At 37.5% G+C, this 12,069-nt stretch overlaps 4 protein-coding genes across 5 annotated transcripts; 2 read left to right on the top strand and 2 right to left on the bottom strand.

The window, feature by feature from the left end:
* Nucleotides 1-1,090: 1,090 nt before the first annotated feature.
* LOC129803261 (peritrophin-55-like) lies at nt 1,091-1,983 on the bottom strand. Its single transcript, XM_055849710.1, has one exon. The coding sequence runs from the start codon at nt 1,889-1,891 to the stop codon at nt 1,181-1,183; it is 711 nt and encodes a 236-aa protein (XP_055705685.1). The 5' UTR covers nt 1,892-1,983; the 3' UTR covers nt 1,091-1,180.
* A 282-nt stretch (nt 1,984-2,265) lies between these two features.
* On the bottom strand, nt 2,266-2,991 carry LOC129803287 (BET1 homolog). 2 transcript variants are annotated; one of them, XM_055849737.1, is made up of 2 exons: nt 2,874-2,991; nt 2,266-2,810 (listed from the first exon to the last, which is right to left on the bottom strand). In XM_055849737.1, the coding sequence occupies exon 2, from the start codon at nt 2,733-2,735 to the stop codon at nt 2,391-2,393; it is 345 nt and encodes a 114-aa protein (XP_055705712.1). In that variant the 5' UTR covers nt 2,736-2,810; nt 2,874-2,991; the 3' UTR covers nt 2,266-2,390. The 2 variants fall into 2 exon arrangements, with proteins under 2 accessions (XP_055705712.1, XP_055705711.1); XM_055849736.1 differs by having other exon boundaries at nt 2,266-2,793.
* A 1,110-nt stretch (nt 2,992-4,101) lies between these two features.
* Nucleotides 4,102-6,648, top strand: LOC129803249 (fatty acid hydroxylase domain-containing protein 2-like). Its single transcript, XM_055849698.1, has 2 exons — nt 4,102-4,196; nt 5,791-6,648. The coding sequence occupies exons 1-2, from the start codon at nt 4,121-4,123 to the stop codon at nt 6,576-6,578; spliced, it is 864 nt and encodes a 287-aa protein (XP_055705673.1). The 5' UTR covers nt 4,102-4,120; the 3' UTR covers nt 6,579-6,648.
* Nucleotides 6,649-9,689: 3,041 nt separating this feature from the next.
* Nucleotides 9,690-11,124, top strand: LOC129803243 (transmembrane protein 19). Its single transcript, XM_055849693.1, has 3 exons — nt 9,690-9,860; nt 9,916-10,053; nt 10,122-11,124. The coding sequence occupies exons 2-3, from the start codon at nt 9,921-9,923 to the stop codon at nt 10,994-10,996; spliced, it is 1,008 nt and encodes a 335-aa protein (XP_055705668.1). The 5' UTR covers nt 9,690-9,860; nt 9,916-9,920; the 3' UTR covers nt 10,997-11,124.
* Nucleotides 11,125-12,069: the final 945 nt, after the last annotated feature.

The following is a 12,069-nucleotide window of genomic DNA, read 5'->3' as shown; positions in this document are numbered from 1 at the left end:
AATTTGGGTACGATGAGTCATATATATTGAAAAACATAGGAAAAAATTAGTCATTATAAAGCTTGGGACCGTGCAAAGCATTGACACTTTCCCCTACTAAAATTTTATTAAATTAATGCCAATGGAATAAAATCCATTCATTAACAACTGAATACAAATAATTTTAACCATTACCCCCCTCCTTTCACTTTTACTTTCAACTTTTAGTTAGAGGGTAAAGTTGAAAAACAGCGAAAAAAAGTGCAGTCACCCGCAACGACGGTAAGTATTGAATACCGCAAAGGTCTCCGCTTAGATTCTTTCCCAAAGCGCGTTCAAAAGTAACACAAAGATAAGCAAAAATATTTTAAAGCAATTATGTAAAAGAGTAGAGAAAAATTGAGTAAATTCTTTAATGTCCTATAGGGTAAGTGTGCCAAATTTCGGCATAGTTGCATGCAACCGACAAAGTCTCAAGTTTGAAATGTAATATTTTTAATAGAAATTGAATTTTTTGTTACTTTTAAATAAGGAGTGTTTCTTGGAACCTTGTAGACAGTTTATCGTCTTTATTTTCTCTAAATTCATTCTTAATCATTTTCAAAGGGAATAAAAATGTAGACATAACATTGGGGCCCTATTTCGGCCACCTTCATTCTCATAATTCCGTGCCCTCCCGGAATTCTTTCAAGTCTTTCAATGTGTTTTTCAGATTTTCGTGCTCGTCGAAACGACATTTTTTGTTATTTTTTGCATTGTATATTCTCTAGCTAAAAATTCATGGATATTCGAAGAACAAAAAATGTGGCCGAAATTGCAAGCTGGCCGGAATATGGCACACTTATCCTACTATAATTACCCACAATTAATAATAAATCGTATTACAAATTATTGTCCCATGGTAATTTATCAGTTTCTGCAATCTTGACCAGAAGATTGATATCCAAATTTACCTGGCACATTTGCTGATAAGATAATTTCTTAAAGAATTGGTTTTTCCTTAACATTTTTATTTTTGGAAACTTTATGAATTTTTTTTTTTAAGTCAGCGCATCATGCCTTTATATCGGATGGTATAACTACAATAACGTAAACAGATTTAAACAATAAATTTATTTACCAAAACCTTTATTAAAATGATTATGTTTGTCTGGAGTTATCCAGAAGCTTCCGGTATTATTTCTGGTCTTTCCCGCTGATCCTAGAAAATTGCAGATGAACAGGTGTTGGTCCAGTTACTTGGGTGGACACAGACCTGCTGCTCAAATTGGAAACATGTTCCGGGAGAGCAAGGCATAACCACGGGGAAGCCTACACCAGCGCACTGATAGAACTGGGTTGGAGTGAGGCTGGGAAATAGCACATTGCGATTGAACTCGTCGATTGTGCACGCTGGTACGTTACAGGAGAGTCCTCCGGTGATTGGAGGAGGTCCTACGCACTGCGGTTCTCCTGGCGGTGGCTCCTCTGGAGGCACATCTGGGCATGGAGGACAGAGAGTTGTTGTCTCCCCTTCAGGTGGACAAGGAGGACAAGGGGTCGTGGTTTGTCCAGGAGGACAGGGAGTGGGTAAATCGAGGGGTTCACAGGGATTCACAGTATCCGTGGGTCGACTGGGTGGCGAAAGGGGTGGAGACCACTGCCACAAATGTTCAGGAACACAAGTTTGCCACTCTTCCTGGAATTGCGTGAATGGAGGGCAATTTCGGGATTCTGCTCCTTGTGCCCAAGCCACGCACTCCCAATACCTCGTGGGATCCTCATGATTGCGCCAGAACCGTCCAAATTCTCGGCGAGTGCGACATCCTGGCTGACCGTCTTCGTCAGACTGCGGCAGGGGACGTCCTCCAAAATCCACTGCAACACTAGCACCCAAGCACAGGGCGAAAATAATTAATCCCAACTGCGCCATCGCGCAGAAAAATACAAAATACAAGCCAAAAGGCCGCCCGGGGTTCTTTTATAGTCTTCCTGGGAGCTTCTCAATCATCCGATAAATCCGTCAATGTTGTTAATTAAAAGCGGAAAGGGAGTTGCATTAACTCGTCAATATCTGTGATGGATAAATGGTCAGATAATCTGATGAGGCTCCTACAAAAACGCCTCCGACCTTTCTATACGCAATTCTTAGGCCTAAGATCGCTTTCCGGAAACTAGATGAATCATTAAAAACAACGTATAGAGACAATTATTTACTGAATCACCAACAAATCAATCAATATCTGACCAATTGCTTCCTCTCTATTCCTCTAAATTAGCTAAAAACTGCCATAGATCACCAGAAAATCACGATTTAAAGAAAATATTTATTTTTGCCCCAAAATTATTCACAAAAAAAATCAAATACACCAAAAAACAAAATTAGGAAACATTTTTGGAATACTTTTCACCAGGAGCCACTTCGGTGGTATTCATCTGAGTTTCAGGACAACGTAGAGTAGCAGGAGAATGGCCAGGACAAAGAGGAACATGTAGCACATGTAATTTCTGTGCCCTCCTTTCCCGAGTCGCAATACCCGACCCATTGTGTTCTTGAGGACACCCGCTGTGGATTCCATGTCATCATCCATCCCGGCCAGGAGCCTATCCTGGTATTTAACCTCATTCCCAATGTCTATTGTTAATGTCTTCAGGGCGCCGATTTTCCCCTTCAATTCCTCAGCCATCCGTTCGTTCTCCTCCTCGAGGGCATCGTGGCTGCTTGAGGGGGCACTCTGGGGTACCGGTTGGTAATTGTAGCCCTGCGATCGTCGCATCCCTTCGCTTTTACGAGCCACTTTGGCCTAAATTCCTCCCAACTTTTCACTGAATTTTCTGCAAAAACCACAAACCTAATTTTAGCAAACATTAAACAATTTGATCCTCCATGTGTTCCTTAACAATATGACACTCACAATATTAATCTATTTTCCTCCAAAATGCATTAAAATTGTTAATAAATAAGAGCTAAAATTTTTATTTGGGAACTGCAACAGCTGTCAAATACGTGGCTTTCCAATATTTCCATTGGAAACCATTCTTCCACTTTCCAAAACATTCCAGCCTTCCAACTTCCAGTTCTTCCAAAACTCTTTTGATTTCAAATAGACCAAAATGGTAACTGAAATTTTGGTGAAATTATCGCGAAATGAAATTTTAGAGGTATTACTCAAATAAAAGGAATTTCACAAACTTATCGGAGACAAATTGTCTCATACTGATCAAAATAGATCTGAATGTGAAATGCGTACAAACGATATCAAATAGTCTTTTAATACACTTAATCTTATGCGTTATCAATCACAATTATACTTCTTATCGAAATTTCAAGGGTCATTCCATTCCTCGTGATTATTTTATAACAAAATCAAATTTCGAAGAAAGTAAACAAAACGATAGGAGGATAGAAATAAATACTTAGCAGATAATTCATTCATTCATTTTCAACCGCCTATCCCTATTGGGGTCGCGGGCCCATTACATCCAATTTAGCAGCCCACGCTTGTCGATCCTTCAGGAGGATGTTCGGGTTCGATCCCGAGGCGCTCCCACGCAAGATCCTGAATTTTATTCAGCCACCTTGTCCTAGGTCTGCCTCGAGGTCGAGGTCTCCTCACAATGGCTTGCATAAACAAGACAAACAAACAAAAATAATGTTTTACATATTATGGAATATTGTACAGTAGAGTCTCGCTATAGTCCATATTTGGCTTCAAATTTGACACTTGGGTCGCACTATAGTCCATGTAATTTTTTAAAATTATCAACGATTTTTAGTATTGAAATTGCTCGACGGCTCCCACTTTCTTTGCGATTGTGGTACTTGTCCTTGCTCTCTTCATTGTGGATCACAATTATCACAACTACTTAATAAAGTTTGCCAAAAATATTAAAATAATTATGCATGTCACATACTAAAAAACATAACCTAACTTAAAATCAGTAGAAAAGGTCGATAAATTGTGGACTATAGAGCGATGGCATATAGCGAGACTCTACTGTACTTCTAAATATTTTTTAGCTGATTTATGTTATCTACTTTTTGTCATTCATTCATTAGCGATGCCTATAATAATCTTCTAGTGTTTCATGCTTTTATCAAACACTTGCTACACAATCTTTTTCGCGAGTTCGGTCAGTATTGTGCGGAAAATTGTGCGAAATGGAGGTAATTTCTTACTGGACTGAAACTGGAGAATTAACTCAGAGCCTCTGGCTCAAATTGCTGAATATTATTGGTAAGAAATTGTACATAAAGGAACTTAGGGAAAATATGAAAAAAAAATTGGTGGTATATAGATCTGGATTTCTAGCTGCTTGTTTTAAAGAAATTTAGAAAGCTAGTCCCTTCCCCTTCCCTCATTGCCCTCGTTGTACTGTAAGTTTGTAATTCCCTATTTTTGCATTCCGGATCACCGGGATCACCATATTAAAACGGACGGACGAGACGAACGGGACGTCCATGAAAATTGATTTTTCGCGCGTATGATATTCGTGATCTATGAATGTCAAGACGTTTAAATCAAAAATTTGCACTCGATGTAAATTGGTCGGATTTCACGTCGGAGATTGTAATTGTAAAGAATCATAGTTAAAATTCTTAAAATCATTTTAACTAAACGCAAGCTTTTATAATAAAAAATAGAATTTATTCTAAAATATTATGAAAAAAAGCTTTCCATTAAAATATAATTACTAAAACTAAAGAGTTCCCAGATGAACATAGAGGTTTAATCCAGGCCTGAGCTAAAATAAATGACGAAGTGAATTTGGTGGTGCCAGTTGGGATTCTTCGAAATGCCGCGAAAATTCACGTAGAGAAAATGAGAGGTTTTTAATGTGAAAATTGTTTAATTCCTTAGAGTTAAGTCATTTTCACAAGAAAATCCTTTTAATAATTTATTTGAATACAGTTATTTGGGTTAATTGTGAATAACTGTCGATATTACAACAAAAACATTGGGATGAAATTTTGAGCTGGAAGACTCATATTCTTTTGAGCTGTCTTAAAATTCAGGATAAGTTTGAGAAAAACCCTTTTGTACAACACTATTTTGATTAATAAGGAATTCTAAAGTACGTGTTACGAGAAGATACAAGACCTGCTAATAAGGATAAAATAGAGAAGAAAATATTTTGTCGCATTTCAGAGATTTTTTGCAACCGTAGCGCTGTCAGACGTTTGTCAAGTGAGTTTTGTGTCTCGTCTCTCGAGTTGAATATTGCGCGCGATTTAGGAAGCTTATCATTTGAACTGATATTTTCTTTAAATTTCTTCGTATTTCCGCAAGATTCAAGTGAAAGGGTCTTTAGTGAACAGCTATCCGTCTTCCGACAAAGATATAAAGAAGACAATTTATTTTTATGAGAGTTTTTCTTTCTATTATGTTTTTTGGCGCAAAAATATTCATGATGACACCGTGAATAAGCGGGATTAGTGTTACCAGCACGTCAATCTACAATTTCCATTAGAACTATCAACACAAAATTTCCGATACCACACGACTTTTAATAAGCACAGGTCTGAATCAAAACGCTCAGGGTCATAATTATCGAAGGAAAACTCTTCAGGTGATCCTGAAACTGACAACAACATCGTATTCCAAAATTATTTCAATTATTCTGAAAACAGTCACTAATTCATAAATTTAAGTTAAATAAATTCTTTATAACTGATACGAAACTCAGTTTTTATTTTATCTTGGAACAGGAAAATACTCGGGAAAATATGTATTTAATTTTTAATCTTTTTGTTTAATTTTCTCTTAAGGTTCCATTGCTGTTTATTGTAGAGTTCATACGTTTAATTAATTCGTGATTTATTATTTTCAGGGAAAGATTCTTTCACATTGTGGGTGATTGTTCCCTTTACATTGACCACTGTTCTGTACTGGACTTTTGGTGGATTCTACCTGTTTATGGACATTACGGAAAAACCGGCTTTCTTGCGGAAATACAAAGTTCAACCAGGAACAAATGAACCAGTTGAGGATGAAAAACTTCGGAAACTCTTGATAACTGTGCTGTTCAATCAGTTCGGTATTGGTCTCCCTATGGCCATCCTCAACTGGACAGTGATGAGGGAGAGAAGTCTGGGTCCTGTAGAACTCTATCCAACTCCTATTCGCATCCTCTTTGATCTTATAGTTTGTCTTCTGTTGCAAGAGATAGGTTTCTACTACAGTCATAGGCTCCTGCATCATCGTCTTCTGTATAAAATCATTCACAAGAAACACCACGAATGGACATCTCCCATAGCAATATCTGCTATGTATTGCCATCCTATTGAGCATGTATTTAGCAATTTAATGCCTCCTTTTCTGGGTCTCTACGTGATGCGGAGTCATCCTGCAACAGCCTGGATTTGGTTTAGCATTGCAATTTTGGCCACTCTCAATGACCACTCAGATTACCATTTCCCACTGCTGCCCAGCCCAGAAGCACATGACTTTCATCACCTCAAATTCAACAACTGTTTCGGTGTTATTGGACTTCTGGACTGGCTCCATGGAACTGATAAGATGTTCAGGGCATCAAGGGCATTCGATCGTCACAAAATTTCTCTAACTGTTGCATCTCAACGGGAAAAGTTTCCAGATATTGTAAAGAAAAGTCTTTAAGGGGAAGAAACAGAGCATTTAAAGGATCCTAAGGACAAGTACAATGGAAGAATAAAAAAATGAAAATGAACTGCTTTTGTCTTTTAATTCGATAACTTAATAATTTATATGGAAATTTTAGTGAATTCAAAATGAAATTAATTCTGTATTTAAATTCTCTTAAGTTAAAAGAGACCATTTCCACAAAATTGGGCGCAAAAGTGGATCTTGGAATTCAATGCATTTCCAATAGATTATAATACACTATTCTATAATATTTCAGTGCAAAATTTCATAAATATTTAGAACCCTTAAAACAAATGTTAGAAAGACTCTTTTCGGAAACTTTCCAGTTTATAGCACAATAGCTTATAACACGATAAGATCCGGAAAAAAGGTTTTCTCTCTGAATTATTCTGTTTTTATAAATCAAAAAGAATTTAAAAAAAGAGCTTCTTGGGAGTATGTTACTACTGTCAGAGAGTTCTGTAACTGATGAAAGGGGTAGAAAAAGATTTTAAAAAAAGAGTAGAGTAATGTGGTACATTTTGGTCCGAATCTTAACATTTTCAACTTTCAAACACGTTAGTAAATTCCCAAATTATTTTTTTCTTTGTTGAAATTAATATTTATATTCTTTATTTTATTAGAAATAAGAATCTTATCGAAAATTATTGAAAAAGGTACATTTTTTTATATAAAATAGCAAAAAAAAATAAAGAAGTAAAAATGGTACATTTTGGAATGATGTGGGTATTTTAGAACAAAGAAAATGGGTATTTTGGAAGAAGACGAATTCGTACACAAGGTATCCAACACTTGATCTTGGGTTATTGGATTCCACCGATTGTAACAATCTAAGAAGCATTGCACCAGCTCCTTCTCCCCCGCAGGAGTAAGTTTTGGGGAGTCCAGTCTGGCATTTCACTGGACACTTACCAGTGAAAATCGTACTTTTTGACACATTGAATTCCATCACTGCTTCTCTTAGACATTTCTCACACCTGAATGCTTTCAGAACCTTCTCCACATCACCCTGAGTGTGAGTATATGGTTTGCCATTTGAAGGCTCCCTTGGTATCGGAATTTCGAGAAAAACAGGAAATACTGTAAAGATTTTTTACATTCCAAAATGCACTGGATTGTTTACTTATGTAAATTTGCTTTTTTCACTAAAAAATCAAACAAGTTTCCAGGGGGGTGATATTAGCTCTGAAAAATGCGACCGATTTTAGTGTAAATTTTTCCCTGTTTTCGTACACATTTCACGAGATATCTCCAAAACTACGTAGGTTGCCAATTTGGGGTTTTCGGTTGCCTATTCAATATTAAGTTGGCTTTTATTTTGCATTTATATTTTTTTGCCAATTCATTCTACACTGACAGTAAATAGCCAATAATCCCAAAAGTTTTTTCGGCGCGCTAGAAACATATGGGAAACATAGGAAATGTTATGCCCCTGCAAATTTCATTGAAGCTGATCACTGACCTTCGATTACAAGGTCCAAACTTTACTTCTTTTTTTTTTAATCAAAATTACGTTTCAATTCACTGATAGTGAAAAAACTTAGCACTTTTTCTGCTGACATCGGCAAAATTGACCACACTGCTGAGTGGAATGGTACCTGTCAATTTTCGCGCGTATTTTACACTCTACTAAATAAAATCGTTTTATGTATATTTGGTACGCAGAAAGATAAATAATTCAAATAAAACTTAAAAATTAAGGAAAAACAAATATTTATATGATTTTAAGCGATATAATTATGATGCGATGTTTTTTGGGGTCGGATTTGCAGTCGGGCAAAGAAAAATGCAGGTGATGTTTTCTTGCTTGAAACGACGACGTTTCGATTTAATATCTTCATCAGGCCCTGACAATTTAATACAAATTACAATTAAAATGGAGACTAAAATGAGAGATTAATGATAATAAATAATTGATAGGATGGGGGTGCTTCAATAGGGATAGAACTAACTCACATGAGCAAACTTTTACACCTATGTCAGCATATTTAAGAAATCCACGCCAACAAGCATCAGGACACCACAGAATCAGAAAAATTACAAGCACTTTAACTTTAATCTAGGGTGTTGTCTCCTCGCTGTCTCCCAGATGACTCAAGAGCATCCCTATTGGAGCACCCCCATCCTATCAATTATTTATTGTCATCAATCTCTCATTTTAGTCTCCATTTTAATTGTAATTTGTATTAAACTATCAGAGCCTGATGAAGATTTAAAATTAAATCGAAACGTCGTCGTTTGAAGGAAAAAAACATCACCTGCATTTTTCTTTGCCCGACTGCAAATCCGACCCCAAAAATCATCTTATTATCCCACAGTCGTAAATCCATCAATCCATTTTTTGTATTTATCAGAGGCGTGCAAGAACCGTTGAAACCGAATAAACGTCAAATGAAAAATGTACGCCAATGGCCAAAACCCTACCAGAACAAACTTATTTTGACGCTTAATCGGTTTCAACGGTTCTTGCACACCTCTGTGTTTATGATGCATTCCAAAACACCTCAGATTAGGTTCCAAAGTGCACCGTTTCCCAAAATGTACCACATTACCCTAGTTTATAATTTTTTTAAATAAAATTCTTGTAAAATTAGTATTTAAGAATAAAGCTAAGTGCCCTTGCTTGACTGGTTCCTTGTCTCGACCGGTGATTTATTTATTCAATTTATTTATATTTGCTATAATATTTTGCGTATGATCTAACATTTATGTCCAACGCACAATGACTTTTGTTTTGTAAACATGTTTTCTGAGCTTCCTGTGAGAGGGAGTAAGATCTAGATTTAGTTATCTCACTCTCTCTCATAGAAAATTTTGAAAACATGTTTACAAAACAAACATTTGTGTGTTGGGCATAATTTGTCAATCAGTCCATGAATAATACGAACCAGTGACAAGACAAATTCATAGAAATTGACGAAATTGACCATCAAACATTCAAAATCAAAAATTGATCCACCAACCGGTCGAGTCTAGGAACCCGGTCGAGTCGAGGAACCCGGTCGAGTGAGGGTACTTGACCTTATATAAAATAGTGATGGTCAAGGGCTGTTTCTTTTAAATTTCCAAATATTTCACAAAAATTTCATGGAAGTGAATTTCCATGAAATTTTGGAACCTTAAGTCATCATTTACTTGTCTTTTGCACTTCATTTAATTTTAGAAGCTCTTTTTCTTGTAAACATAAAGTTTTTCTTCAATTCTACTAACTGGGATTGTTCACAAGCGATCTTAATGATCACTCAGTACTCTTTAGTTGGGAGGTGAAGCTGAAAGGTAAGGTAATTGTGCAATTTAATACGCAATAATTCTCTCCAACCTCACTTTTCAGGAATCATGGAATCAAAAAACTCGAACTTTTACACTTTCCTGCCCATCTTCATCTGCAGTCTAGCCATTCCTCTGTCCATGTTCATGTGGCTAGGTCATCTGGCATTCGTCAAGTTTACCAGTCATCCGGAATACGACGGTAGACCCTTAAAAATGCTGCGGGGAAGTATGTCCCGGACTGATGTAGATTTTATTGCCCCATTCCAGATAATGAGATCCCACCGACGCGCTGGCTAATTTCTGTCTTTGTGCCTGTCTTCTTTGCTGTCTATGGGTATCGCAGGAAGGGTGTAAATGCCTCAGGGGCCATTCTTGGCTTTATTATCTCCATTGTACTTACCGTTGCAAATTATTCCTTCCTGGGATGTCTCATGGTCTTCTTCCTTTCATCATCCAAAGCCACCAAATTCCGAGCAGCCCAGAAAGCCAAAATCGAGGAGGATTTTAAGGGCGGTGAGGGAAAGAGGAACTGGATCCAAGTGCTCTGCAATGGGGGCATGGCCCTGCAATTGGCCCTCTTGTACCTCATTGATTGTGGTCCAGGAGAGCGTCCAATTGACTTTGGACGCTTATATCGCTCCAGTTGGCTGGGAATAGCGACCCTGAGTGCATTTGCGTGCTGCAATGGAGACACATGGGCTAGTGAGCTGGGCAGTGTTCTAGCCAGAGGAGATCCCTTCCTCATCACGACGCGCCAACGAGTGCCTCGAGGCACAAACGGAGGAGTAACCTTTGTGGGACTCTTCGTGAGTTTCCTGGGAGGTCTGGTAGTTGGTCTCACGTACTTCCTCATCAACATTTACACCGTAGATCGTGCTATTCTCCTCCGGAGTCCGTCCCAATTACCTCTGATTCTCATTGGAGGCATCGCGGGGCTTCTTGGCTCAGTTTTGGATTCTCTGATTGGAGCCACTCTTCAGTTCTCCGGGCAGGACGAGAAGGGACGGATTGTAGAGACTCCAGGCAAAGGGATCCGTCACATTAGTGGGATTCGTATTCTGGACAATCACAGTGTGAATCTCATCTCCAGTATTCTCACTGGGGTCATCATGCCCACAATCGCCATCCATTTTTGGCCGTAAATGGGAATTAATCTATCTTTTTCAAGCAATGGGTCTGCTTTTTGAAATAATTAAAGGTCATAGAAATTTATTTATATGTCGTGGAATTATAAATTAAAATATATTATACTCATTTTCCGAAAAGAAAATATTTTAGAAGATTTTTCTTTTTTTTCTGGTGCAATAGAAATTTCCCTGATCCTGGGATTCGCAATACGCTTCCATTGTCGCTCAGTGTCTCAACCTCGAAAGGGGAATATGGTTCACATAGGGTAGGACTTTTCCGACTTTTCTGTCTAGAAGAGTTGAAGAGAGAAATCCCGTTCTGACTACAAGGGGTCCCGGGATTATGCATATTTTCGGAACTGAGAAAAATCGCGCGAAATGGCTTTATGCACGCACGCAAAAACTTTGTTATAACCCACAGGAAATTTCTTAAGCTGGCTATACATTAGACATAATTTATTGAAATATTTCTTTTCAATGTCAAATATTGACAAGGATTGCCTACGCATTGCAAAGATTTATTGACATAAATGTTTCAATATTGAAGAAAATTGTCCAGTGTGTAGGCAAATATTGAAATATTTGTTTCAATATGGAACATTTTATTCAATTTTAAAGATTCAGGGAGATCACCTCCTTCCGGGGGCGTCAGTAGTGTTTCTCTTTTCAGGGACACGAATTTTATTCAATATTTTATTTCATTATTTTGAATGGCTACAAACTAGGCCAAATCATTTTAATAAAAAATTTCAAAGTCACATTGAAATAAAATTTCAAAGAAATTCTAAATATCTAATATCTAATCTGGGATTTCTGGAGGAAGCTCCAGGAATCCTCTGACCACAGAATTATCAGAAATGCTTTGGGCATAATGAAAAAGAAAATCCCAGAAGATCTGTGATTTCCTGGAGGAAGCTCCAGGAATCCTCTGACCACAGAATGTATTTGAAGTGTTTTGGGCATGATGAACAAGAGAATCCCAGAAGATCTGTGATTTCCTGGAGAAAGCTCCAGGAATCCTCTGACCACAGAATGTATCAGAAATGCTTTGGGCATAATGACAAAGAAAATCCCAGAAGATCTGGGAT

This window comes from Phlebotomus papatasi, chromosome 2 (assembly GCF_024763615.1).
Source record: "Phlebotomus papatasi isolate M1 chromosome 2, Ppap_2.1, whole genome shotgun sequence".
NCBI lineage: Eukaryota > Metazoa > Arthropoda > Insecta > Diptera > Psychodidae > Phlebotomus > Phlebotomus papatasi.
The sequence above is the reverse complement of the archived record's forward strand: the minus strand, read 5'-3'. Positions and strand labels throughout refer to the sequence as shown.